Source organism: Branchiostoma lanceolatum, chromosome 7 (assembly GCF_035083965.1).
Source record: "Branchiostoma lanceolatum isolate klBraLanc5 chromosome 7, klBraLanc5.hap2, whole genome shotgun sequence".
NCBI lineage: Eukaryota > Metazoa > Chordata > Leptocardii > Amphioxiformes > Branchiostomatidae > Branchiostoma > Branchiostoma lanceolatum.
The window spans coordinates 13,583,835-13,608,475 of record NC_089728.1 but is presented as its reverse complement, the minus strand read 5'-3'; the positions used below and the strand labels follow the sequence as shown (position 1 = coordinate 13,608,475).

Genomic DNA, 24,641 nt, shown 5'->3' with positions numbered 1-24,641 from the left:
TATTTGAGATAATTTGTTGCTCTTATGCTTTGCATGTCCGCACCTGTTTTTTTGTCATTTTCAGTATTTGTAAAATTTGTTTTGTTATTCTGTAATGTATTCTGTCGATGACGACATGAAAATAAGCTGTAAGCTTGAGTCTGTCGTCATCATGTCTTGTATGTAAATGTTGCAATAAAAAAAAAATAAAAAAATTTACCAGAAATGTCAAAAATAGCAACGTTATAAATCAGCTGGCTAATAAGTATTTGCCCAGAGCAATGAAGAGTAGAGAGGGTTGGTGGAGGAGGGTGATGGACATCCGTGAGACCTTAAGCTTCGTCACTAGATAATGATGATGATAAACACCATTGTATACAAGCACCATTCTTTTTCAATAACACCCACTGTTGAAATTGTTAGTTTCAATCGTCAAGGAGACGTTATGCCAGTACAAACCATGAGTAATAGAACCTCACTGTATAATTGACTTGGTCTACAACATACTAGCACAGTCCTGGGGTTGCCTAGCTACACAAAGTAGGTCAGATTTCAGCATTACAGAATCAGACAAAAAAATGTGCAAGGGACGTTACTTTACAAACATCGAACCAATGTCATGGATACCATAAGGTAAGATTAATTTACTAAGGTAATAAGGTATTGTAAGATATGGGATTCCGACCCATGGCCATTGTAATTACTAGTACCTAGTCGGAGGCTCAGAACCGTATCAAGTTATTTCAATATGTTGTTTTCTTGTTGAAGTAAAAGAGCCGGTAGATGAAATAATCCTCCAGTCTTTTGATATGCTTCGCTGACAGCCCATCCTAGGGCAATGGCCGTGTTAGCTTTGTCAGCCAAGCTTTGAATGTTAATGAAGTAATTACAAAGTAGTGGAGCCGCAAGAGCATGAAAGCACCCTCTTAATTTACCGGACTGATTTCCATCAGTTTCTGTTTCATTAACCATTAGCCCCTGGTGAAATACGGCACAGCTATTATGTTTCCATTTGGTTGCAGACACATGGAGCAAAGACAGATACAATATTGAGAGGAGTTATAATTATTGAAGACAGGGAGAGAAGCGGTCGCTCCAACACATCCAAAAATGGCTGAGGGAGTGAATATGACTTTTCTGAACATGTCATTGTCCTGGAATGATAGCTTTACGTGGGTAAACGACAGTATGGTAGTGGGGGAAGGCTTTAGGGAACATCTGGGTGTTGGTACCCTTGTTTTATCTGCATTCTACATGGTTTTGATTGTATTGGGACTGGTAGGAAACGTGGTTGTAATCTTCGTTATCCTCAAAGTGAGCGGGAAGAAGAAAGCGATGAAGATGGCTGATGTCTTGGTGATGAATCTGGCCGTATCGGACATTCTTCTTCTCAGTATTCTACCGTTTATGATCATAGATATGATCGTTGGTGAGTGGACATTTTCACAAAACGTGTGCAAATTCGTCGTCGGTGCAGTCAACGCCGGAGCCTTCGCCAGTTTCCTCTCTCTGGCAGCCCTAAGTGTCGACCGGTACCACGCCATGGCTCATCCACTGAAGTCTCTCCGCGTTGAAGACCACAAGAAGACTGCTACTATTCTGTTCTTGCTGTGGTCGCTGGCCATTTGTACGTGTATCCCGTACATCTGGTACGCCAGGGTGCTGGTTTACGGCGAGGGCACATCGCACTGTGTTCTGGAGTTGCCTGCCACAGCAGAGGACCCCAACTTGTGGCATCGTGTCAGCGTGGCGTACTCTTTCATTGTGGGGTTCGTCGTCCCCCTAGTCATCATCATCACATGCTACAGTCTGATCCTCGGCAGTATCAGTAAGTCGCACGTCCTGTCCACTCCAGACCGTGTTGTCGGTCTCGTAGCGGGACGGCAGCACAACTATGGTCACGCTGCTCGCGTCCAGAAGCACAAGAAGCTGACCCGGGTGGTCCTGATCCTGGTGGCGGCGTTTGTGTTCTGCTGGCTGCCGTACCATGTGTTCCACATCGTCCGGCTCATCGTGCTGCCGGAGGTATCGAAGACCTGGATGCTGCTCGCCCTCGCGTTCAACGCCTTATCATTCACCAACAGCGTCATCAACCCCATTCTTTACAGGTCAGTGGGATGATGATGACACATTGATGATGCCACATTCATTCATTCATTCATTGATGATGACGCTTAGGTTTATAATGTAGAAAATATTGTGAACCCATGATTTGTATGCACTAATTGTTTATGTTTGAACCTCCAAGCTAACTTTGATTTGTATTCTTTTGTTCTTTGTATTTTATGTTTTCTTGAATAATGTGATAAGTTAGAATTTATGTTGGTTAGTATTTGATTTATTTCATCTGCTTTGTTTATGTTTACATTCATCATTTCTGGTGCAGTGCTGGCCTTGTCTAGGATCCACCACAATCTTGTTACCGGCTCCTGACAGAAATCTTTGAAGCTTTAATGAATAGATAAAAGAAAAACAAATGTCGAGTAATTTAAGACTGAATGAAGGCACAGCAGCAGCAGCAACAACATTCAATCAACGGTTTAATCTTATCTTTGCAAATATACTGTCGAAACATGCATTCCTTTATTTCTGCTTGCTGTGCTGTAATATAGGCAATATCCTCTTTGTTAGAGGTATACTCTTCTTAGGGAAGTCTTATTAAATTTTTACATGTGTTGTTTGTGTTTTAACTTGCTAGTTTCCTTGGAGAACAGTTCCGGCAGAGTTTCCGCCAGGTGCTGGGAGCCAGCACTGCAACCACCCCGACAGTCACCACGTCATTCCAGCCGTCACGCGCACCGCAAACGTGAGTGTCTGGAACTTACGCTCTTCATTTGTATGGCGCAGCCATAGATGATTTGTTTTTTAAGATTTCATTTTTGTGAATGCACACCTGGACCTCGTACGATAAGATGTATAAATGGGCATCACTACTAAGTGAAGAAGGTAAATTAGCAAATGTGACTTGTCGTTTTCACTCATACAAAAAATTCTAATACGTCTCTGTCCTCTCTACCCCGGGATATTTTTGTCCCTTTTACGAGGGATATTCTATTTTTTACAACCTTACCACACACCTGGGCTCCAGATGGCCAGGACGAATGAACTGGATGGTTTTCTCCATGGAATGAATAACTATTTTTTTATGAGTTTGATTTAGTCTAAAATTAGGAATATTCTTGACTTCAACTTTCAATGTTTTATCTTAAACCCAAGCCAGTTGCTTGAATTTCGTCACCATGGATAGTGAATGTGACGTTGCACTTGCACCCACTCTTGTCCTGGTCTTATGTATCATTTTTAGTTATGAAGCATATTCCTGTCCATAAAAAATGGTTTATGCGTGGCAATTATTATCATCTTATTGAAAATGTAACGAGTCGTGGCCTAAAGACATTGTAAAAGTCAGTTAACTTTGAGCACCCATGTGTATCACGTCGTTATTTCAACCGGCGCAAAATGAACGCCCACATTATTGCCATAAGGAGGCGTGACATAAGCCTGCACTTCACTCTGGGAGTATCCAGTCTGTTTCCTGCGTTTGTGTCGCACATGGGGCTACATGTACGCGTGGTGAACACATGAAATAAGTGGGATTGTTAAAAGGCATCAGCAGGACATTTAGCTTAACCTTTAGATTGATTCGATTGCCAATAGTAAAGGACTGATGATCTGACAGATTATGGGCTACTTTGAGGTACTGCAGGAAAATCGGTGCGATGAAAATAATTGTCGTTTGATTCTCATTGTCTTCTCGCACATTGTATAGAATGTCCACCGGCTCTATCTGGTACATTCTACATGGCATCGATATTTACGAAGCCCTAGTAATTCCAAAATTCGCTGAAAATTCACATGTTCCATGGTCTGGTCATCATTCAATGTAGTTCAGGCCAAGGTACACCGGTACCGTGACATCAATAAAAAATTGTATTTAAATGCCTTGAATTCAAGTAAAAATCTTTGAGTTTTATTTCGGCACTTCTGTTCCGAGCGAACGAGCAAGCGCTGATAGATATTCGACAGTCGACGCGTGGGAAGGTCGAAACACAAGTCCACCTTTGCGTCAGGCATGAAATGGGATTCCACATCTCAATGGTAATGACCAGATACGGCACCTTTGATAGTGACCATGCCCAATGCCAGCTGCAGATACAGCACTGATAGAAAGTGTCAGGTTAGATTGAAGTCACGTACCAAATCGACCTCTGATGTAGAAGCATGCATATTGGGTTTGAGGAAAACACATGAGAAGCAAGATGACTGTAAAATGGAAGACTCCGTCAAAGGAAAAGCATGGTGATGTCACGACATTTTGTTGTACGTTTTGCAGACCGGAACCTGTACGGGCGAAATAGGAGCCAAAATGGCACATTTGATCCTACACAGACAGAACTACTAGTGTGTCGTTCCCACTAACATTACCACTCGCATATGGCCTGTGATTAACTCAAATGCCGAGGAGGATCAATATTTTACAGCACTCTTTACTGAGTTAGATGTTCAGCATCTCATAATGTTTTTGGTAGTAGATATAAGGTATCGTCGACCACACAACTACATGGGAATGAGAAAATGAAGGTTTATTATTTCGCATAATCCCTCCCTGATTTTACAACTGTAGCGTGGAATCAGTATTCATTTCATTTGTGAAGCAGTTTTTTACTTGATACAGTTAAGATGTCTCCAGATGCGTAAGAATTTACGTAGAAGAAGATACCGAGAAAATAGTTCCTTTGTACTGACTTGTCCATTATGGATAGAAGGCGTATTCCTATCATGTGCACCAATAAAGCTATACAAAATAGCAAATGTAGTCCTTTGATTTCGGGGCTCTGTTAACATGATAGTTTTGAAATACAGACGCTTTTGATACTTCACGACATGAAACCTGGTACCACCTTGTTAGTGAGTCTTTCTTGGTTGTGCAATTCAATATGAAATTAAAGTTCAGCTACCTAATCACCTCCATGTATATAAAATATTTAGTTTTTACAGATTTCATGCACAGTGGTGACCAGCTTTAACTAGCTTACACTCCTAGATCCTGATCATTAGCACAAATTGTATGCAAATATGCACATACACCCGTAACGTAAAACATACGAGTGAAGTACTTATCGTCTAGCATTAACAATATATGATAGTGTAGGTTTATTTATTATGCAAGCTAGAGCCCAATTTGCAGATTTCATATCCAACTAGTTCCATGACCTTCGCCGAGTGATTTTGTCTCAATACAATGCAAATGATATGCACAGAATTCCCGTACAAGCATGGTTGATATTGGTTCATTATCTGCACTTTCCAAATCACACATACTACAAATATCCTCCTTGAGGAAGGTAAGGTAACATTTCCTCATTAGTTATGCAAATGATGTCAAAAATTACATCTAAATCTGAAAATATTCAACATTATTTGCCTATGTCACTGGAATGAATATGTAATCATTCACCACTTATATCGTTTTCTCATTAATTATGCAAATTAGGTCCTGGTTTGCATTATTCATATCCGTTGATGTTATTTAGCACAACTTAGATATTAATTTCCCTCAATAATTATGGAAATCCCATAATTAATGGTCCAATTTGCATACTTAACATACCAACATATTGGTCTTCGTCAAAGTTGTCTACTGGTCAAAAATCATGAAAACTCATCCTTACTTCATGATCATTTATCCTGTTTTGAAGTCTTCAACTGAAACGCCCCTGCAGTTACTAAAAAAAATTGCTAGAGGGCTCAAACCTCTGTCACTTCTTTTCGATCCCAAGAGCTATCAATCAAAAATAGTGACAATAGCTTGTCCAGTACACGAGATAAAAAAGGAAGTTCAGCCGAAGTAGCTAGGGCTAGGGAAGCAGCCAAGAGGCACAAAATCTAATCATTTCCAGTTTTGTCACAACTACCAACGCATCAAATATGAATCCAATCCATCCAGTAGTTATCTTGTTTACAGACAGACGCATAGTCGACGCTACTTAGAATATACATTGTAACTTCCCTTTTTCATGAAGGTAATTATATCAATAATGTATTCCTAGCTACACAACCATGTTATTGAATATGCCGACGTGTCGGGAGCCTTTTGGCTACCTTCCCCGGGGCCCTATGAACTGCTGCTGAATCAACGAATGAATGAATGAATGAATGAGTCAGTGAAGGAATTACTGAATGGCATCTTTAAACATTCTTGCTGTGTCTACAAGTTTGAAAAGGGATTAATGAGATTATGTCTGCAGAATTGAACACCTCCACAGTGAATGTAGCATGAAATCAAGTTTGACAGCTCTATTCTTTACGGCAGATGTTCTATCACCTCCGGCCCACTCAGAGTTGGCTCAGATTCAAACCTTAGAAAACTTAGTTATGCGGATTATACTTCGTCGAGTTAGGCTGAAAAACACACTTCTCATATCCAGTGAGTTAGAAGCCAGCGCGCCATGACGGATGATGGAGTACCCTTAGCCAAGGTCGCTCCGGCTGTAACCCACGGATATGCTTAACAAACTAATCTAGGCTACACATGTCCTCCGTTTAATGTGGTACAACATATGGTGAAGTTGTCTGCAAGTTCGTCTGAAAGCTGAAAGAAAGAGAGAAGTTTTCTAGACTGAGTGGGTGAAATGCTTACACTTGCCAGTCAACCAGACTTCCAGATCACGCTCTTATTGGAATCAGCGTCTAGCAGACGCCGAGAGACCTGCAAACCGTAACAGTACATATTATTACCCTTTTCACCACCCAAAGGTTATTGCTTTTGTGGGCTGGGGTGCATTCAGTAGCCTGTCGCTGACGCATGTGTAGGCGTTGGCGTCTCACTCAGCAAGAAAGGCTGCCGGGCCGACTGACCAAAGATGTACAAAGGTCATCAGTAACGGACCAAGGGGCTGTAAGAAAACGTGATGGGATACTTGTAATGGGTCGGTGAAACTTGAGAATAACAATTCCCAGCCTGCTGGCAAGCACTTACTTCGCACACTCATTCGTAGCGCTCGTTCTAGAAAAAAGGGTCTCATACAATGGCAAGGGTAAAATTGCTTCTATTGGATCAAAATCAAGTTTCCTTGGGATATTTCTTGGTGACGTTAAAGCAACAGATATGTGACGCTGATATGATGGACAACTGTGAATAACTGAAGTAAAAGAGACTTAAAACTGCCCTGCAGTCTTTTTAAAAGCTTTGAGCTTTAAAAGCTAAGTGTCCGCCAAAGACTAACAAAATAGCAAACGTCTGAATAAAGCTATAGGCGAAGAAGGTGAAGGAAGCGCACTTCACTAATATAGAAGTGGCCCGTAGCCATCAAGTGGAAGACATCGTAACATTCAGTTATGGGTAGCGGGTCTACTGTTATTCATTTCTTGATGCTACTTTACTTCTCACTTATGTTCGCTGTCTCCATTAATAGTTTTTCGGCTGCATCAAAGTTATCATATCATTTAATTCTACTTCAATAAGACGACGTTTTATTGAGATGACGTCTCCGCACACTCATCCGTGGCAAAAGGCCTCATGCAATGGCAAAGGCAAAATTGCTTCCATTGGATCAAAATCGAGTTTCCTTGGCCTTTTTCTTGGTACGATGGGATTTAAAAGCTATAAGGTGTCCCGCCTAAGACAACAAACATAGCAAATGTCTGAATAAAGCTATAGGCGAAGAACGTGAAGGAAGCGCACTTCACTTAACATAGAAGTGGCCCTGAGCCATCAAGTGGAAGACATCGTGACATTCAGTAGTTATGGGTGGCGGGTCTACTGTTATTCATGGCTTGATGTTACCTTTCTTCTCACAAACATGTGGTATGGATGTTTGCTGTCACCATTAATAGTTTTTTATGCTGCATCAAAGTTATCATATCATTTCAACAAAACGACGTTTTACTGAGATGACGTCGTCGCATACTCATCCGTGGCACTCGAGCTCGTTCTAGAAAAAGGCCTCATGCAATGGCAAAGGCAAAATTGCTTCTATTGGATCAAAATCAAGTATCCTTGGTCTTTTTCTCGGTGCGATGGGATTAAAAAGCTATTAGGTGTCCCGCCAAAGACTATAGCAAACGTTTGAATAAAGCTATAGGCGAAAAAGGTGAAGGAAGCGCATTTCACTTATACTATAGAAGTGGTCCGGAGCCATCAAGTGGAAGACATCATGACATTCAGTTATGGGTGGCGGGTCTACTGTTATTCATGGCTCGATGTTACTTTTCCTCTCACTAACGTTCGTCAATAGTTTTTCGGCTGCATCAAAGTTATCATATCATTTGATTCTACTTCAATAAGACGACGTTTTATTGAGATGACGTCTCCTCACACTCATATCCAAAGGTAAAATTGCTTCTATTGGATCAAAATCGAGTTTCCTTGGCCTTTTTCTTGGTACGAGGGGTTTAAAAAGCGTTTAGGTGTCCCGCCAAAGACTACCAAAATAGCAAACGTCTGAATTAAGTTATAGGAGAAGAGGGTGAAGGAGACGCACGTCACTTATAGAAGTGGCCCGGAGCCATCAAGTGGAAGGCATCGTGACATTCAATTATGGATGGTGGGTCTACTGCCATTCATTTCTTGATGTTACTTGATGTTACTTTTTTTCACAAATATGTAGTTTGAATGTTTTCTGTCACTATCAATAAGTTTTCGGCTTCTCCATGTTATCATATCATTGGCATCAGATGACATGTCTTATAGCTATTTCCATCAATCAATCAATTCATTACTCAACCAGCCAATCAGGTTTAGTTTTACGAAATTTCCTTTGTTCGTAAAATCTGCCCGCACATTGAGACTTAAAAAACACGCCATTATGATGTTCATAGCCATAGAAAAGTGTGATATCCTTGCAGTTGTGTAGGCGTCGATGAAAAGAAATTTGACAGCCCGTCACGGGGAGGCTTAATCTTTTGCAACCCCCTTCACGGCCGATCGCGCGTCACCGCGGCTCAGTCGGCGTCGTTCGCCCCAAACTCTCTCCTTGCCTCATTACGGGCAGCTGAGGTCCCTGCACACGCCGATCGCACCTAATTTGCGAGTCACGTTTAGAAACATGTAGTATAGTTTACAACTGATTATCGTTGAGTGCGGTGGGATGTGAAGCCCCTACCTCACTGGACCCGCGACGCGTTGGCGACCTCGCTGCGTCCTAAACTCAATTTGTGTTACCCGTGATTTGATATTGGGAATATCAATGTAAAACGTACAAGTATTACTAAAAAGACAACATACCCAAAGCGTAGTACAAAGATTCGTTTTTATCGATTAAATTCGTTTAGCGCGGTGTCACAGCGAGGTCGCCAACGTGTCGCGGGTCCAGTAAGATAGGGGCTGAAGGGGTCAGCAGTGTTTCTCCATCAATAATCATGTTCACAAATGTGTAAGTAAAGCAGTGCCCATCTGGCTGTAACGGCGGCGACCCCTAGCGACAAGGCGTAGTCTTAACCAATCCTCTATTTTTGAAAATTTTGGATTTCATTAGAGCGTATTCTTTCTATTTTGTTGCCCTATTAATCAACAGCACAAAATGTTGTTCCACACGTTTCGTGTTTACATTCCATTCGTGGCGATAAGCTGTAGCTTATATGGCACTTGATATGTAGATACATTTACGTCATTGAAATAAATATTCAGCTTCAACCTATTATTGTTTGACTGCTCTCCATTCATATAAATCCCGTCGGGAAAAATTTCCCTTATTATTCTTCAATTTTTGCTACCCTCTTGCCCTTTTCGTTTTCCTCAGAAAAATAAGTTGTGCATGTGAACATTAAGATGCACATCCTATCTCCTTCCAAATTGGTCCAAGAAACGCTTAAAATGACTGGGGCTGCGCAGGGTGGATATGATGATGAATTGATACTTAAACCTCTTAAATTTTTTCAAAATTTTTATCATAAGGTATAACCGTGTCTATAAGACTAAATTGTTGACAGGCTCTTGAATTGAATGTGCTATGAATATCTTAGTTATGTTATAAATGTTTGCGTATTCCAAAGTATTGGGAGTTGCACTAACATTGATTAGTGTTCGGGAGCAGAAAGATAAATAACTTTAAGGATACTAAAGATGTTGCTGCAGAAACGGCAGAAGCTACGGTTTGAAAGCAATGTTGTCCTTGTGTAAATCATTGTTTCCGAGCGTCTGAATGCCGTACACAAAATGCCATCGTAGAAAATATTGATGTCACTATCTTAGTATGAGCCAGTTTATACTTGTGCGTATACTCAAGTCGCATGAGATGTCCATTAACATTTTTTAGGAATTTAGGTCTGCGAGGAAAACTTTTTTTTTTCAATTTGATCCACCGTTGTGCAGCCTGGTTATATGACCGGAAAAAACTACTTCTTCGGCCTCTTACTTTACCTTAGCCGAAATAATGTGTGTGAACGGGGTCTAAGAAAAGCGCGTGCCTTCGAGAAGGTCGGGAGAGGACACTAATGAGATGTATGGCAAGCCACTACAGTTTATTTTCCTAAGTGTTAGGGCAAAGTGGCTGTGGTTCCTTGGCTCGAGGCCAGTTTCCTGGTGCGAAGTGAAGCTCCCTCTTCATCTTCTTCTGTGTACGTGCCAACCTCAACAATCAGCTTGAGAACTCCGGCACGACCTAAGATGGAGATAGCTCACGGGGTAGAGGTCTGCATGGGTTTATGAACTTCTCTTCTATCCAATATGGTTAGCATGAACAGGCAAATTAAGGAATTACTAACGGACTGCCGATGATATCAGTCCTGGGAATCCTAATGAACTGCAACGGCTCGGCTATCGGTCGTCCTGCATGTAATGCCTTATCACTGACAAGCACATGGACGGAACGTGAGGGATTGTACACAATTTGGACTAAAATCGACTTTAATTTACGATTGGGCTCTAATCAATATATAATCAAAGCATTTCATTTCATTTCTTTATTTAACCAGAAGACACACTCAGGTCTCTTGACCTGTTTTTCAGGCTCCCTGGATACAAATACAATGCACAGACATAATACACACAATTTAGAGCATATGATCAATTTTAGGATTCAAAAGATAGAATATCAAGATTATCCGCATTTTTGATGTTCACATATCGAAAATGAGGATCAGCTAGCCTTTCTCCACAATTCTATTTTTCCAAAAGGATTTTTGTTGTCCTGTTGTAGAACGGCCCTACATTAACCTTCTCCCTGCTGCGCCTGTCCTTGTAATCTGAAAACAAAGTCTGTGCCAAAAGGCTACTCCAGCGGGGAGAAGGTTAAACATCCCTCTTTCCTGTAAAGAAAATCGTACCAAAAGAAACTGTCACATCTCCATCGTACGATAGATCTAAGACATTTTTATCTGTCCTACAGAATTTAGCTGTTGTATGAAGGAAAAGTTTGACTTGTCGGTCGTTGGTTCTTGTCAAACACTCGTTGAGAACCTTACGGCGAATGTGACCGCGTTCTTTATCGGAAGAGACGGCGTATCTTTGCAGGGTGGCTGGTGAAACCCCTGGAGTGAGTCGAGGCGGCAACACATGTATGGTGGATGTCACATTAGGTGCGTGATGCGATGATGAATTTACAGATAATTTTCCGCTTACTGGAGAATAATTAATGTGACCATTGGGTTGTCGCGAGCCATAACCCAACACACGATACGAGAGCTTCGGGACGGGCTCTGATATGCTAGTTACATAGAGGTGAGGCGCCGCGAATACCTTAGTGTAGGCTGATGTGATTTTATGCAGTCCCAATGAGTACGAGTCGCACCGGTGATGTGAATTGTTTTGGTGCGAAAGAGAGATTACTTGTATTGAGTTAACGACTACTAGTGAACTCGTGGCAGAGGGTGAAGGTGATATAAGCCCACTGAGAGGCAAAAAAACTTGGCAGTACGTTATCTGTGCAACATGTTTCGTCGACATAGTACTCCGGTAGAGGATTAATCTATTCCGGTCCTATTGCTTTTTTTTTTTCAATCCCCCCGCTACGACGCTTCAAAGAGAAGGAGCGTGATTGTGGGTGGCTTCTCGCAGGTGTCACCGGATGCACCATTCATCATATCTTACGTATCATCAGTCTTGTCTGCCCCGAAGGCCGTGTAATGAACCCGTGATGCTATTCTTAGGATAGAAGAACTTCTGTCGACAGAGGCAGTGGAGAAAGGATACCCAGAACATCACCGCTGCCTCAGTTGCCACGTCAGATTATAACGTTATGTATTACTTGTACATGTAGACCGACTTTCTCTGCGCTGCATTTTCTCTGTCCGTCCATTTCTTTCTCGTACGACATATTTCCCCTTTTTCATCCCGTTGGCTTTCAATATTGCTGCTCTGTTGAGATTTGTGTGAGGAAGTGGTAATAAGTCACCTTACGGGAAGACTAGGCCCGTAGTTTGCTACACCGCTGTGAGGGATGATACTGCGCACCAAACAACACGAGGGATAATACAAAAGATATGTTACTGCAGAGAAAATGGTTCCGTGTTCACGCCAAGCTTAACTACTTTGGGAGATTGAATAGGAGAGCAAACCCGCAAGATGTACCATGCGGGAAAGCTTTTGAGTGCTGTTGGCAACCGCCACCATCCAACACCTTTGACCGTAGGTAAAATGATCTGGCATCCTACCAACTGTGCATACATTGCACAGCTTTAGAAAGGTTGAAAAGAAGCGATTCATTCTCACAGCTGCCTAAATGTCCAGTCAGTTCATTTATCCTGCTGTCCCCTACCTTCACCTTTACCCTGGTGCAAACGTGGGTCACCAGACAACTTAACCTCAGTTTTGAGGGACGCCGTTGTAGGAACATAAATGATGTAAAAAACGTCCACTATTACTTGCTGTGCTTTATACGAAGCTAACCTACAAACTTTTATTATGGATGATTACGTTCGTAAATTTCATTTGCATGATATTAAACATGTTTCAAATAGATTCATCTCCATAAACACCCCTTATTGAAAGTATAAGTACATTCGTCATCCGTGAGATTGAGAAATGACCGTGTCTAGAAATAGATGATTCCAGTGGCTATGGTATCCTTCATATGGTGCCATGACAATGGAGACGTGTTAATCAAACAAGCCATGAAACAAAAGTTAACTACAAGACGGCTATCGCTGAACACCCATACAGCGACCAAAATTAGATTTGGGTAAACCTTGAATATGAAGCAAGGTGTACAAGTTTGATTTCAAAGACAACAAAACACACAAGGTGTAAACAAAACCGCTCCTTAGCTATGAAATTCGTTGACTGATCTGTCAAATCTTTGGTCGCTCAGTGGTCGTAGCGTGGTCGCAGCCTCCAGTGCTTGGGGGTTATAGGGAAGAAATAGGTTGTCTTCAAGGTAATATATTAATGTTCCACAGCCTCGCTGAACATCTTAAGGCAAAAATGTCTTAGGAGAAATGTAACCAAGCCTTGCTGATAAAAGACTGCGTAATTTTGCAGTGTCGTGGCTGAGGGTGTGAAGGCGGTAACACGCATGGTAGATGAAAAGTAAGGTAGGAAGACATAAATTATTTCTGAAGGTGATATCGACATTTTTGTAACCCTAGGCGATGGAGTTAGTCAGTAAGGACCGGTAGTGAGTTCAGAAAAAATGTCATCACTTGAATCGGTACTCATAAATACGAATTTTACAGGTTCTTAAGTTGCTGTAGTAGTAGTAGTAGTAGTAGTAGTGCGTGCACAGGCCAGCACTGGCCCCTTGCTATGGGTTATACCGCCCTTTTTACGGGGTGACATACCCATTCGTTGGCTGTATACAAGACGGTGATGCGCCAGTTCTCCCGTCCGGGTGAATGGTGTAAATCACCGTATGGCTGATACGAGACAGAGGTTCGCCAGGCCTCCATCCGGGTGCTTTGTAGTGAATCACCAACTCCAGACAGAAGGATTTGGACCAACGCAAACCGGGGCATGCCCCTACTCTTTTTCGAAAGGTTGCTATAGGTTTACAGTTAATTGACATTGATTGAATTATAATACCCTACATAAGCAACAAAATGGTATGTAGAGGTAAACAATACAGGTCACATAGCCTTTTTTCAGGCCGTAGCTTCAACTGCAGGGCTAGGGGTTGTTAATCACTCAGTGTCCCGGACATGGTATTGGAAGGAAGGCGGAGCCCATCCCACCGCCTTTTCTGTTCCCAACCAAAGTCAGGTACCCATTTTCACACCTGAGCGGAGTGAGGAATGCCGTTCCCACGGGCACAACGTCTTGCCAGGAGTACAAGGAATCGATACTGTGTTCGCTAGCCTAACCACTTGGGCACCAACGCCATGATACTACAAGCAAATTATTACGTGAATAATGCACTGTAAGGGTCACTGAACGGAAAATGACCCTACGTGTTTGTAATGGAATTGGTAGGATTGGCATGATTGAAAAGTTTCAACCAAAGGGCTTATCGTGAACAAAGTCAGTACAGCACTTTCCTCTTTGACCTTCTGATTCAAGCTCAGTCCTTAAGTCTAGGAAAAATCGTATACGGCAAGGAAAATGATTAACCCCATCGCTCTGCCAGCGTAGTAGAGTTTTAAACCAGTTACTAACAGATAGCAAAGTTTCACGCCCGAGTCCATTTCATTTGACGGTGATGGTAAATTACCATCTCCCAAGGTTAACCCTTGATAATAGCTGCCCGATAGCTGAGTATCATTGGCTATATATGTATGTGTTCAAGCTAAAGCAATAAATGGATACAACAAATAATTAGTAATACTGGAAATGAGCTCTCCAAACTGCTTATCTTCCATTGGTTGTGACAGGAATGGGAGACAATATCTAGTACATACGTGTTCGTATTCGCTGTACTGGGGAAATTGCTTTATATCTTTTCGAAACGTACAACAAAAATTATGACTACATCTTGCCCGGCACAAGAGACCTGAAATCCGTAAGTTCCGCTGCAGTATCTTAAAAATTCGCTACCTAACATTTTCACAACAAGCTGCTGAGGGGGGGGGCAAAATCTAATCATTTCGAGGTCTCATCATGAAGACCTACCCATCTTATGCCAAATATCAAGACAATCGATCTAGTCCTTTTCGAGTTATCAAACACACGCACACACACACACACACACACACACACACACACACACACACACACACACACACACACGCACACACACGGACATGCTCACGAATGTTCCTGCGGAAAACATCACCTCAAATTTTCTTTGAAATAACTTTGAACCTACCACGGAGGGCCTTATACATCCAGATGCACCTATAAGTTGTTATACATAAGTCCTGAGTGTGCTGTGGCGTCGATGGTCGAGTGGTTATTTGATTTCTGTCCTTGGGGAAGGTACTTAACACGACACCCAGGTACAACTTCGGTTTGAGAGGTGAAAAGGTGTACGTGGTCGAAGTAGAAGGTTTTTCACGACACAGTGGATTAGCGACCCGCTGTCCCTAGAGACTCAATGCTATAAGACCTTCACTTTCCTTTTAAGTCTTGTTATGCAGGCGTCCCGAGTGTGCTGGGTGGAGTGAGTCAGTGCAAAGCCTCGGGACCTTATTACGACTTTAGCAGCGATACTCGTGCAAAGTGTTCTGTGTGAGAGATGATCCAATCTAGGTACATGTTACATCAGGCTACAACTTTATGGTATTCTCTCAAGGACAACTAGTCGTAAACGAGGTCGGCCAAGGACGTCTGTACTGTTGGGAGGAAGTGTTCAATGTAATGTGCTTATTTTGGGAGTCGTAACAGTCATCACTATCATTTAAAGTATGCCATAAATGCCATATATGTTCCTCTTCGGGATGTTCCTAAACGCAACGGCACCATGTTCTTGATGAAAGTGTAAACTGCTGAGGATTTGGAGAAATGTCGACATCGTTTATTACGTTCGCGTGGTATAAACTTTTTGAGTTTACACAGATAGATCAACTTTCCTCCAATATATAATTAAGTGCTTAGCAACGTTATGTGACTGGAAGGTCTCGACATAAGCAAGTAAGTAAGCGACGTTATGTCAACTTCGTATACCTCCAACATAGAGTCATGCACCTGACATACTAAGGGACAGAAATGAGAGGAGGGGCTATAAAGATAATAAAACGGAAGTGGTGAATTTTCTCAAAGCACATCTTCTTACAAGCCTACTATCACTCTAGCCTCTCGACCTATTCAACAGCTAGATGCGGGAACAGGTTTTCCACGCCTAAGGTCGCATATTGTATCGATAATGGCTTAGACTAATGCATTTTCTATTAGAATACAGACAAGGTCACCAAGAGATCCCCTTTACGTGTAATCCTAGGCATAGAATAAATTGGCTTGAAGTACTCGGAATAACCTTATATAATAGCTTTATGCCAGTACACCGAGAGCGATGGAAAACTTTATTGATTAGTATGCATATATAGCAAAAGTATGGCTTGCATAAGGCTTTAGCTGATACCAGTGGTGAGTATTCCTTCCCAGTGGTGGTTACACCCACCAAAGGTCTAGTAACTACGTTGGAAACCACCAAAATGTCTCATTTATATACAAGGAGAAACAAATCTAAACCGCGACGTGTATTCATCTCTATTCTGCTCATGTTCGCGGCTAGGGACAGAGGTAACCACATATTAGACGGTGTCTTCACAAGTCTGTACTAACTGCACGTACCTCAAAACTACTTCTACCTTGGAGTAAACCGAATTATTTCATGAATGTGCGAATTTCGGATGTTATCAATGCACATGAGTGTTTGAAATGGATCCAAGTGAATTGCATTCCACATTCACCCACCGCAACTATGGGGGTAAGTGGAACGAAATTGTTCAGGAGGTTAACGTAGCGTAAGGAGTGGTTCTCGCCTCCTGTGAATTCTGAACAACTATCGTCTAGCCTGTGAGCCTTTCCTAAGTAAGTCTATAAAAGTTGCAATGTGGCAGTATCAAGAGACTGGACTAACACTTTATCTATACACCTGAAGACCTCGTTTTAAATTGGTATAAATGACATGAAAAGTGCCTTTAGTTAGAAAAAGAGTAACCACTTTGAAAGTAGAAGAAGTAGAGGGATTATTAATGGACTGTAACGAGAGGCAATTGAGAGGCAAGTCAGCTGACAAACACTCAGCGTCTATCTTGCATAGTATGATACATAGTATTAGTACTTTATCAACCTTGTCTTATCAATCGTCTGTCTTTTGCGGAAGCTACTCGAGCATATTTTGCATTGACGCTACAGGTCGTTTCTTCATCTGTAACTTTCCTGAAGTACAGTCAAGCTAGGGTGAAATCACTCATTAATCGACAAATTGCCACAGGGCATGCACGGATTATAATCTAGGCGGTCTAATCGATAAGCTGGGTTGCAATCACGCCTTCCATTTCCTCAGCTCAAGTTGGTACAGTAAATCAAATGTGATTTCAGCAACAGAATCAATAACACGGCAAACTGTAGAAAAAATCAGTAGCTTGTTGAAACATTACTGGTCGATGTAGATTGTTTAAGGGCGTTGTAATAAAGCAACCATTTACAGCGTGGGGTCATGTCGTAAAGCGGTGTAATACAATATTTAGGTTGTGTAATACTTTCAATGATGTCATGGAAATAGACGTGAAAAAAACGTGGCAGGAGCGTTAGTGGCACCAAAAGGCATTAGCTAGACGATTAATTGTCCAAATGGTGTAAATATTGTAGATTAATATCAAAGTGGTTGCATCGCTAAACCCTAGGCTGAAATACGTATTTTGCCAGAGAGAGACAGACAAACGGTGTCTGACAGCTATCTTCCATCCTTGCCAGTTTACATCATGATTTTTTCATATTATTCACTGGAGTGGTCCTCCAAAACATCTTCCAATAGTTATGTCAATGAAGGTATGATATCCAGGTATATAATACGCACTGCAAAATATATCAAACAACTAGATATACTATATAGTCTCTAACACAGTCAGATGGCATCCAACATCTTCCATCAGTGATTTGTGAACGTGTTTCTGCTGAACAAGTTGAACTACCTGATTTATATCCAGGCTATTACCATACCTGGGTAATTGTTGTACTTACAGGCTTTGATTGGTCGGTGTTTATAGCTGGCACGATTCCCCGCTGCGGATTGAACTTCGTGACAGTGGACTGATGAGGCAAATCTCACGATCGGATCGTCTCCTGTCATAATCGCACAGAAAGCAGTCCTTTCAGATGGCGATAATTGTGTCCTTTTCTTTCCATAGACGCCTATTCTTCATCCTAGATAAGCACACTTTTCAGGTAATGACGGTATCAGTAGACGCGTGTAATTTGTTGGCGTCAGAAGAGGATTTGGCACGATAGCTTTTTCATCTGCGTTGATTGATATTACCGCGAACGCGATCGGAATACACCGGTTGATGAGTTATTTACAATGACAGGCAGCAACGTCCAAAGAATACTGTGATTTAGAGCTTAGGTGCTGCGAAAAACGCTTTTCCACGTGCAAATGTACAGGTCCATTAGGAGTTTTACGCCTCTAACACACAAAAAAGCAGCTCGATTCTCTACTACAGCGATACATTGTATGTTGATTTGTCTCCGAAACATATTCCTATTGGCAGACGAAGTGTAGAATTATATAGATGCCAATTCAAATGGCCGGAATAATACCTCTTGTCTCCGCTGTAACTTAGATATATACATAGTACTTCATATTTGGAAGGTTGGTGATAGAAATAGTATGATTATAAGCAGAACATTCTTTGCAACGGTCTTCTTATTCTAGCAGAGACAGTGGGTATTCTTCACCACGAATAACGATACCCGGACTGAGCGCATATTAAGAGAGCGGAAATACAGTTCAAAGTTAAACCGATTGAGAGGATATTGACTGGAAACTCTCCAGCCCATAAGACCCACCCGGTCCAAGAGACACCAGTGCCTCCTGTGACCTTGCCATTGGCATCATCAGATCATCATCATTCAAGATTCCTGCTAGAGGGCACGTCAATCAAGTCTGTTACTGTTACATGTATACACTATTACATTTATACAGCCATGAATAGTTTCAGTAAGTTGGTGAATTACTAGAGGCCAACATTTCGGTGTCCTTCTGCTTCCTTCCTTGGGGCAGGAAATAATGACTGTTTCTACTTCCCGCTGCCCGGAGGAAGTTAGCCAAAAGACAATCGTCAGGACTGTAATTGTTATTAGTTGTGTGACTGTGATATTTGCATATCTTTGAAGAACAGTGATTGCTATCCAAATCTTCAGAAAGAGGTCTTGGATGTTGATTGCAATGGGTAATCAGCGAGAGGATAACAATTATCTAAATGTCAAACATTCGCTAACAAATTATCAAAGCGTTTGTGTCTCCAATATATCAAAGTAGAAGTACAATTCAACATTATGTAGAGTTACATGGGCAACCCGCTGTGTTTCTAGAAAACCTGCTGGAAGTTGCTCGAGAAAGATTGTGATGAAACCACGGACTTTTTCAAATGAGTAATACATCAAGCACCACATGTGGGCAGTTGTCCAAGAAAGTAACAGAGAGAAAATCCCATTAAAGACGAAAGGTTCCCTTCTGTTCTATATGAAACGTTTGTAACCTGAACAGCAAAGAGGTAAAAGTAATCTCGTGGTGTCTGTCATTTTCCTCGCGTAGAATTCGAAACAGCTTTGAACGGCATTATTCGTCAGGAGAATGCATCGCAAACTCGTATGTATACTGGCCAGATTCGAACCGCACTCACACATTGGTACAAACCATTCAATCTTGTCTAACTTTAGTTTCCCAAAAGTGGAACCGTTTTCTAATGACAGGCATGGCAGACATATAATTAGATGAACAACTGGCTGTATTCGGTTAAAGAAAATTTCTTTTTAAAAAATCCTTGAATGACGCACACATATATAGAAAATTTGATAAGTGTACACGCCTAGTATTTAGCTGATGGTAACAGGCCAGCAATAGACGTGCGGAACAGTAATGAACGTGAATCATAGACTATGAGGAGGTGAAAAAAATGCCAAGTACTGAAAACTTTCCTCGGGCCCAACTTTTTACACATCGATCTCTTTGCATACATAACTATTAGTCCTACCAATATTCATGTAGACAGAATTTATCGAGAAAACTTTGTCATGTAGGCAACAATTTACGCAGTGCGGTACTGGCATTGTCGGTATGGCTTTAGTTGAACATTTAACATAGGGTTCCGTGTACAGTACGACATCTATGACGAATCCAGTTGCACACACCCTTAACTTTGATGTACTTGAGGTATCATTAAGCATCGTTCAATACATGATTGATCTTTCTGTGAGACTGAAACTATCGTTACGGCGTTACAAAGCAAGGGATTTCTTGAATACTGAAAACTCTATGACGACTACCTTTCGACACACCCTTTGATTTTACGAGTCTAAAAGTATCGTAAAAACAATATCCAATGCGTTAAATGTTTTCCAGACAAGGGAATACATTTTTACCATCTTAATCCAGGTAACCCTTTCTACTAGAGAAAGCGATTGATAAGCAACCAAATATTTGACAGATCGTTCAATGAATTTCATAGACAAAGAACCCATTTTCTTAAGTTTGATGTGTTTTGTCTTCTTCTAGATCATACTTTTGAATTGTGCATCATATTCAAGAGTGACGCAAGTCCAAATATATATTTGTCACTACGCCATCGCCGTCAGGTAGAAAAGGAACGTAACTAAGCCCCTTCGCATCTGTGGTACTCAAAACAATACAATACAATACAAAATTTACAGTTTGTATTCATTCTACAAACATGAAGTATAGACGAAACCCTGCTAAAAAGGAGATCTTTCTGTCACGTTGATATAAGGCAGCTTTGCCCAGCTTTAAATTGTTACAGAGAGTAAATGAGATATCCTATACGTCTCTTGAAATCAGCCAGTAGTTAAAAGTTTTCACAACTTTTGACACATCGTTTCTGTGGTGTACAGAATTAAGAGGTTTAACAATTATCGGCTATGTAGAGGTTATCGATAAACATTGGCATTTAGCTACATTGTATTTGACAAATACATAGTGTGGCTCTGGAACTGCCGTTAGTCGGACAAAGGCTGTCCTGAATATCGCAAAATCTATGACGAATCCATCCTGATATGCCCTTTGCTTTGATGTGTTAGCCTTGAGCATGGCTGTTGTGTTTGGGATCTCCACACCAGGGAACAGGTGAGGAGTGTTGAGATGGTTCAGCGAGGAGTAGCCCGATACGTGAGTAATGATTACAGACGCACCAGTTCAGTCACTGCTATGCTGCGAAACTTGGGCTGGCAAACGCTAGAACTGCGCTGAAAGATTGTCCGCCAAGTCACCCTGTATAAGATCATCCATAGTACTGTTTATGTTCCACACGCGACCATGATTGTCCCGGTGGTTCGATGCTCCCGCCGCACCAATCACTCCCAAACATTGCAGGCCATCGCGTGCAGGAACAACTATTATAGGCTCTCGTTCTTCCCTCGCACCATCAAAGGGTGGAACGAACTTGAGCCTGGTGTGGTGGAGGCGGGGTCCCTCTCCCAGTTCAAAACCGAACTGGGGAAGACCCTGCTGCATTGAGCCACCCCTACACGTCCTTGTATATATGTAAATATATGTATTACTAACTCACTAAATTCACTTGTCCTGTCCTTTGCACCCACAAATTCAGTTGTTTATGTTCCTTAGCGCCTCTCCTTTATTTTCCCTTCGTTTTACTTGTTCTGGACACTTGTGTTGTATCTAACCCATGCGCAACTGCTGATCAAATATGAGGCTAAGCAGTAAAGAAGAAGAAGAAGAAGTATCGTAAAACTTCATGCAATGCATAATTGTTTTGTTTTTCAGCGTGCCACTGGTTACTGCCGTTATAGAATGTCGCACAATCTATGACGAATCCAGTCTGATATACTCTTTGCGTTGACATGATTGCCCATTGTGTCTCCAAAGCAATGAGATTCGGTTTGACCATGTTAGTCCCGGCCTCTCTTTAACGTGCAGCTTTGGCAACCCTAACCCTCTTCACATTTTCAATACGATCGATACAAACAGGAAATTATAAAGTGTTATCTCACAGTGTTATCTCAAACACAATTATTTTACTTAACTTTTTTTCTTTATACACAATATAAACAAAGGATAATGTCAGGCAAGAGGGACAGGTACAGCACACAGCCACGTTGATAAGTCAGTTTTACACAGACAGTGATACATGGTTGCGGAGTGAAAATGAGACACCCTATACGTCACATCAAATCAGCTGAGACTAGACCTAGACATTGTGAATGGGAGGATAAGCTTTCGTGCAGAAAACTAAGGCAGCAGTGATCCGATAACCTATCAACTACCAGCAAAATGCGTCACATCTTTACTGTCGAGAAACTCTATCACATGCTTCAGCAGTTCGGTTGGGGATATTTCCTGAGAGTCCAACCTTAGATTACGTTACGACACATGTTACGACATGTGACGAAGATGTATTATCGAAGGGGGCCGAAGATTGTATAACCTTAAAAACTTTCAAAGTCTTGGCTATAAAAATTCTATTCCGTTATCTTGTTGTAACTGACGAGCCAGCTTTATTTTGTTTCAACAAAGGCGTCGCAAGATTATCTTTACGTGGCATCAGTGTGATATATAAAATTAATAGGCTGTATTCTTTGTTTGCTCCTAGAGTCGTGGTGGTGTGATTTATCATCTAATGTTCTGACATATAGATCCCACCATAATCAAGTTTGACTTTCAGAAGGTTTTGACAAAAGACGATGTAAAAACATGCACAAAACGCAGTGTTTACCCTATAAATTCAACGTTATGTACCAGCAAATACCATTTCTTACTTAGGCATGTGCCATATATTTCAAACTTTATAAAGACCGATCGATACACAAACCTGAAAGTTTACCCTGAGTTCAACGTTATGTAACTGTAGATACCCTCATCACATGTGCCATTTATTTCAGACCTTACGATAATAGAAGGATAATGATGATCCAAAAGACATGGCCACCCACCATTCAATTGTGCTCACCATAAAAGTGTGGGTTGCGACGTCTGCGTGAAGACGACCTTTCTGACATAAAAGAAGTTGGCTGGCGTCTCTAGGCAATACGTGGGCGCATAACATTTTTATTTTGCCTCAGGAAGGGTTATAATCAACCTAATGTAACAAGAAGCATTGGAGTTGAAAGTTTTAAAAGAATGGGTTTCTTACCCCTATTTCACCAGTCCACTTCCATTTATATTTCAAGCGTGCGTTTGTGTTCTAGTTAATTATAGCTGTGTCTAACATAATGTATTATCTCTCAGTGCGATAATGTCTATCTAACTAATGTATCTAACTTAACTTTTGTACCATTAACACCAGTGTTTTATCAGAAAATGGGCACTTCATTCATGCATACAAACGTACAATGACCTTTGCAAGATTTCCTACAACTGCAGATGTACAAAATAAATACAATGATTTAACATAGAAATTATAATGTATGCCAATATGACCTTAACTACCATTCATAGTACAGTTTATAATATCTAATTATGTATTCACCTATTTGCACAATGTAGGGATTGTCTACTCGTACTGTGTGGTTGAACTTGCCTATAGAAGGCAGTGTTTCAAATTCTTTTTATCCCGTAGAAGGAAGGGAGATAACAGTCCATAACGTTCATATTTAATTAAATTTCGACAGAATGAGCAGAACCGATTGTTATACCTCCCCATTTCTACATTCAATCTGCCACTGCTAATTATCATCTTCGTAATCAAGTAGTTGCAACGCGTGTATAGGTGAAAGGTAGCCAGACTGCATTGAAACGTGACTACAATGCTGAATGCCCAAAATTATACTTCCAAATGCAATTCTAATGAGTCAAAGGTTTTACACCCATCCCAGATCTAGTTGCAGAACCGGGAAACGACGGCGCCCTCCACCAAACTAATGACTGTTAGATAGGCATGTTAGGTCAATGAATAGTCCCTGATCTGAAGTCATCACTCCCAACGGAAATTAAGTCTGACCCAAGGGGGGTGCCAATGGCATACATCACGTGGCGTCGTCAAGAAAGATGGACTAACGTCTTTATTCTCTCGAAAACCTTGACATCGCAAGGAAAGTTCGTTCGTTTTGATTAGAATGTAGTCAGCTTCTGAAGTATATGTGTACAGATGTACATGCTGTATCTGTCGAGTCACAGAACCCAATACGACATGTTTTAAGCCCCTGTCACACATTGTCGACCATGCACGGGCTTCCAATTGTTGCAACCTCCACCAGACAATGGTTGGGAGTTAGTCGTGAGCAAAATTATCAGTAGTCGGTGAGTTTGCCTACTAGTCTTTAAAAATCTGCGCCACCCAAAATGAATTCTTAAAAAGAAAAGTCGGGGAAGTCATATTCTGATTGGATGCGATCAGAAGATCCAGGCTACTCCCAATCCAGCACCAAACTTGGTTGGGGAGTGGTCGGAAGTAAAGTCCTGTTTCAGAATGCGCGTTGAATGGACAGACAATTACAACATGTTTGAAACTACTCCCAACGAAGGTGAATATATACTTTTGTAGAATGATGTACTTTAGAACCTCATCGGTGCTATGTTTTACAATGATTTTCATCCCAGTTAAATACCTGTAGGCCCCACACGTTGACAAACCATATTCAACCAGAGAAAAGACACCCTTACGTTATCTTTCCCACCGCATCTCATTGAGATGAATGAAGGGGTTCCTTCATCATGTAG

General features: G+C 41.4%; 1 protein-coding gene across 1 annotated transcript; it reads left to right on the top strand.

The window, feature by feature from the left end:
• The first annotated feature begins 771 nt into the window (after nucleotides 1–771).
• On the top strand, nucleotides 772–2,789 carry LOC136438373 (somatostatin receptor type 2-like). Its single transcript, XM_066433142.1, has 2 exons — nucleotides 772–2,087; nucleotides 2,678–2,789. Exons 1-2 carry the CDS (start codon nucleotides 1,090–1,092, stop codon nucleotides 2,787–2,789), a joined length of 1,110 nt encoding a protein of 369 aa, XP_066289239.1. The 5' UTR covers nucleotides 772–1,089.
• The last annotated feature ends 21,852 nt before the right edge of the window (nucleotides 2,790–24,641 follow it).

Excerpts from the sequence above, each read along its gene's own strand:
- LOC136438373 (XM_066433142.1), top strand. The coding sequence starts at position 1,090 with ATGGCTGAGGGAGTGAATATGACTTTTCTGAACATGTCATTGTCCTGG. Across the intron at positions 2,088-2,677 it reads ATCAACCCCATTCTTTACAG|TTTCCTTGGAGAACAGTTCC; the intron begins GTCAGTGGGATG and ends TTAACTTGCTAG.